General features: G+C 41.9%; 1 protein-coding gene across 1 annotated transcript; it reads right to left on the minus strand.

Annotated features, from left to right (window-relative positions):
- Window positions 1–1,675: 1,675 nt before the first annotated feature.
- LOC143627479 (secreted RxLR effector protein 161-like) lies at window positions 1,676–2,353 on the minus strand. Its single transcript, XM_077097287.1, has 2 exons — window positions 2,302–2,353; window positions 1,676–2,250 (listed from the first exon to the last, which is right to left on the minus strand). The coding sequence occupies exons 1-2, from the start codon at window positions 2,351–2,353 to the stop codon at window positions 1,676–1,678; spliced, it is 627 nt and encodes a 208-aa protein (XP_076953402.1).
- Window positions 2,354–4,017: the final 1,664 nt, after the last annotated feature.

Raw genomic sequence — 4,017 nt, forward strand, 5'->3', positions numbered from 1 at the left:
AGGTAGTTACTCATAAATTGGGCCTTGATCATTCTATTAAACCCGTCCATCAGAAGCGAAGGAAATTCGCTTTTGAGAGGAACACGATCATACAAGAAGAAGTTGAAAAACTTCTTAAGGCCGGTATGATCAGAGAGGTTAAGTATCCTCGATGGTTAGCTAATGTGGTTGTAGTTTCAAAAAAGAATGGAAAGTGGAGGGTATGCGTTGATTTTATAGATTTAAACAAGGCATGTCCCAAGGATCCTTTCCCGTTACCACATATAGACTCCATGGTGGATGCAACGGCAGGACATGAAATTCTTACCTTTATGGATGCTTCCTCTGGATTTCAACAAATTCAGATGGAACCATCTGATCAAGAGGATACCGCATTCATGACTCCTACCGGAATATATTGTTATATTGCTATGCCATTTGGACTAAGAAATGCAGGGGCAACATATCAAAGACTGGTCAACATGATGTTCAAGGATCAGTTAGGCAAAACCATGGAAGTCTATATAGATGACATGGTGGTGAAATCAAAGAAGGCAGAGGATCACCTCAGGGATCTCGAAGAAGCTTTCAATATCCTTGACCAGTACAATATGAAACTGAATCCGTCAAAATGCCACTTTGGTGTTAAGGCTGGAAAGTTTTTGGGATATATGGTGACTAAAAGAGGAATTGAAGCAAGCCCTGAGCAAATTGAATCCATCATCAACCTAAAGTCGCTTGCAAATGCCAAGGATGTCCAAAGGCTCACGGGAAGAATAGCCGCTCTCAACAGATTCATCTCAAGATCCTCCAAGAAATGCAAAGACTTCTACGACATTCTTAGAAAGAATAAGAAGTTTGAATGGACAGAAAAGCATGAGGCTGCGCTCAAAGCCTTAAAGGATTACTTATCCTCAGCTCCAGCTCTAATGAAGCCTGTGGATGGAGAATCCTTATATCTGTATCTAGCAGTTTCAGGTAATGCAATAAGTGCCGTCCTCGTCAAGGATCATGAAGGTGAACAACACCCGGTATATTATGTAAGTAAAAGTCTATTAGATGCAGAAGCCAGGTATTCTCACCTTGAAAAATTAATCATTGCTTTGATTATGGCTTCCACTAAATTAAGACACTATTTTGAGACTCATACTATTATTTTGAGAACTAATTATCCTGTTAAGAATGTGCTTAGAAAACCGGAATTGTCAGGAAGGATGGCCAAGTGGGCTGTGAAGCTGAGTGCATATGACATTCAGTATGAGCCTAGAACAACTATCAAATCGCAGGCATTAGCAGACTTTGTGGCTGATTTCAGCAGTGACATGCAAAAGGAGGCTGATTTAGAAGTCCTACAACTAGAAGAAGCCAAGGATCCTTGGATCCTCTTCACAGATGGAGCATCCAACGTAAAAGGAACGAGATTGGGCATACTACTGAAATCGCCACAAGGGGACATAATACCCCAGTCCATTGCATGCGCATTTCAAGCCACCAACAATGAGGCAGAGTACGAAGCACTCGTCGCAGGTTTACTTTTAGAAAAAAGCATGAGGATCAGGTATCTTCAAGTTTATATGGATTCTTTACTTATAACTAACCACTTTAACGGTTCTTATGCCGTGAAAGGTGAGAAAATGATCAAATATTTAGAAGTTGTGAAGGAATTAGCAAAATCCTTCGAGTTGTTTAGTATTATTCAGGTACCTTGCTTTTGAGAACACCAAGAGATCGGTGAAGATCCATAGTAAAATATATGGCCCGTAGTGCTCCTTCCATCATCTTCATCAATATTGTGACTACTGTCACTGAACCCGATTAACATGGTTCTTTCTCCTCGGTTATACTTGATACCATAACTCGGTGTCGTTTTGACGTATCGAAGTATATGTTTTATAGCATTTTCGTGTGACTCTTTCGGTTGCTGCATGTATCGACTAACAATCCCGATAGAGTAAGTGAGGTCGGGTCGGGTTTGTAGCAAATACCGAAGGCATCCGACTATCTTTCGGTATCCGGTGGCTTCAACATCTATCTCGTCTTTGGCATTTGACAGCTTCAAATTGGGATCCATGGGTACATAAGCCGGGTTACAATTTTCCATACCCGCTTCTTTTAAATTCTTTCGAGCATACGACTCTTGTTTAATTTTGATCCCATCTTTGCATTGCGAGACTTCGATTCCGAGGTAATAGGAAAGTTTTCCTAAATCGGACATATCGAACTTTGATGCCATATTCTTCTTGAACCCGTTTATCATATTCAAGCAAGAACCTGTTACAAATAAATCGTCAACATAAACCGCGACAATTAAAATAAAATTACCGGATATTTTCCGATAAACGGCTTGTTCTTTCATACACCGATGGAAATTCATCATCCTCAATATTCCATCGAGTTTAACATTCCAAGCTCTTGGGGCTTGTTTTAGACCGTATAAGGCTTTCGATAACTTGTACACCTTATGCGTTTCTTTCGGTTTCTCGAACCCCTCCAGTTGGTAAACATAAACGGTTTCTTTTAAGTCACCATGTAGAAACGCCGTCTTCACGTCTAAGTGGTGGATTTCCCACCGTCATTGGCTGCAAGAGCGATTAAGAACCGTATTGTCTCGATTCGTGCTACCGGGGCGAACACTTCATCATAGTCAATCCCGTGTTGTTGCACGTATCCTTTTGCCACAAGTCGCGTCTTGTGCTTATTTACCGACTCGTCGGGATTTCGTTTTACTTTGAATACCCATTTTAAACCAATTGGTTTAACGCCTTTTGGTAACTCCGTTAAACTCCACGTTTTATTTTTCTCGATTGACTCGATCTCGGCCCGCATCGCTTTCATCAACTCGGGTTTCGATTTCGCTTCGTTAAAATTGCTTGGTTCATCATTCGTTAATAGTAGCAATTCTTCAATAAATTCGTTGGAATTTAACTCATAGTCACCATATTTTACGGGTAGGACCGAAGGGCGAGTGGAACGTCTAACCGGGGTTTGCACAACATCATTCACGGCTACATTACTGCTGTTTGCGACGGGGCTACTGCTGCTAGCGACAGTTTCGTTGCTGCTGTTGCTATTAGCGACATATTCATTGCTGCTGCTGTTAGCGACAGAAGCGTCGTTGTTACTGCTGTTTGAGACAAATTCGTCGATGTTGTTGTTGTTTGGACCAGAATGGTCGCTATTTGCTGCTGATTGGCCGATACTGCTGCTGTTAGAAATTGCAGATCCGGATTCCGCTGGGTTGAGCATGATCGGCCTGTTCCAGTATCAACGATATTACCCCACATCATAATAAACATACCCGGTTCTCCGTTATTATCGGTTTCATCTATTTTATCCCAATTCCACCCTTGTTTTTCATTAAAATTAACGTCTCGACTCACGACAATTTTCCTGTTTCGTGGATCGTATAACCTATATGCCTTGCTACCCGAATCGGTCCGAGGTGAACGAGACACCTCGATCGATCGTCTAATTTTTTCAAGTGGTGAGCTTCAATTTTAGCATAAGCAACACACCCGAATACGCGAAGATGTTCGAGGTTCGGTTTCATTTTCTTGAACATATGGTATGGGGTTTTTCCTACCAAGGTTCACGTAGGAGAGCGGTTGATCAAATACGTCGCGTGTCGAACCGCCTCACCCCATAAATAATTTGGAACTTTCATTGCCTTCAAGATGCTTCGGGTTATCTCCATGAGAGTTCGGTTTCGCCTCTCAACCACACCGTTTTGTTGTGGCGTGTATGGTGCGGTTAAATGTCTCACCACGCCTTCATCTTCAATGAACCGATTTAGTTCATGTGAAGTGAACTCTCCGCCCCTATCGGTTCGTAGAGTTTTAATCAAGCACTCGGTTTCTTTTTCGACCGACGCCTTGAATCGTTTAAGCATCTCGGAGGCTCCGTTTTTTTCTTTCAACAAAACTGACCACATAAAACGAGAAAAATCATCAATTACAACTAAAACATATTTATTACCCGTTAAATTCGGTGGAGTAATCGGTCCAGATAGATCTCCACGGACGAGCTCGAGTACTCGGG

This window comes from Bidens hawaiensis, unplaced genomic scaffold (genome assembly GCF_021521415.1).
Source record: "Bidens hawaiensis isolate Kalapana, Puna unplaced genomic scaffold, B.hawaiensis_p1.1 tig00004685_1, whole genome shotgun sequence".
In the NCBI taxonomy this organism is placed as follows: Eukaryota; Viridiplantae; Streptophyta; class Magnoliopsida; order Asterales; family Asteraceae; genus Bidens; species Bidens hawaiensis.

What these genes read in the sequence shown, in the direction of transcription:
- LOC143627479 (XM_077097287.1), bottom strand. Translation starts at nt 2,353, where the DNA reads ATGAATTTCCATCGGTGTATGAAAGAACAAGCCGTTTATCGGAAAATA. An exon ending in CGTTTATCGGAAAATATCCG is followed by an intron (nt 2,251 to 2,301) that starts GTAATTTTATTT and finishes TATTTGTAACAG; the next exon opens with GTTCTTGCTTGAATATGATA.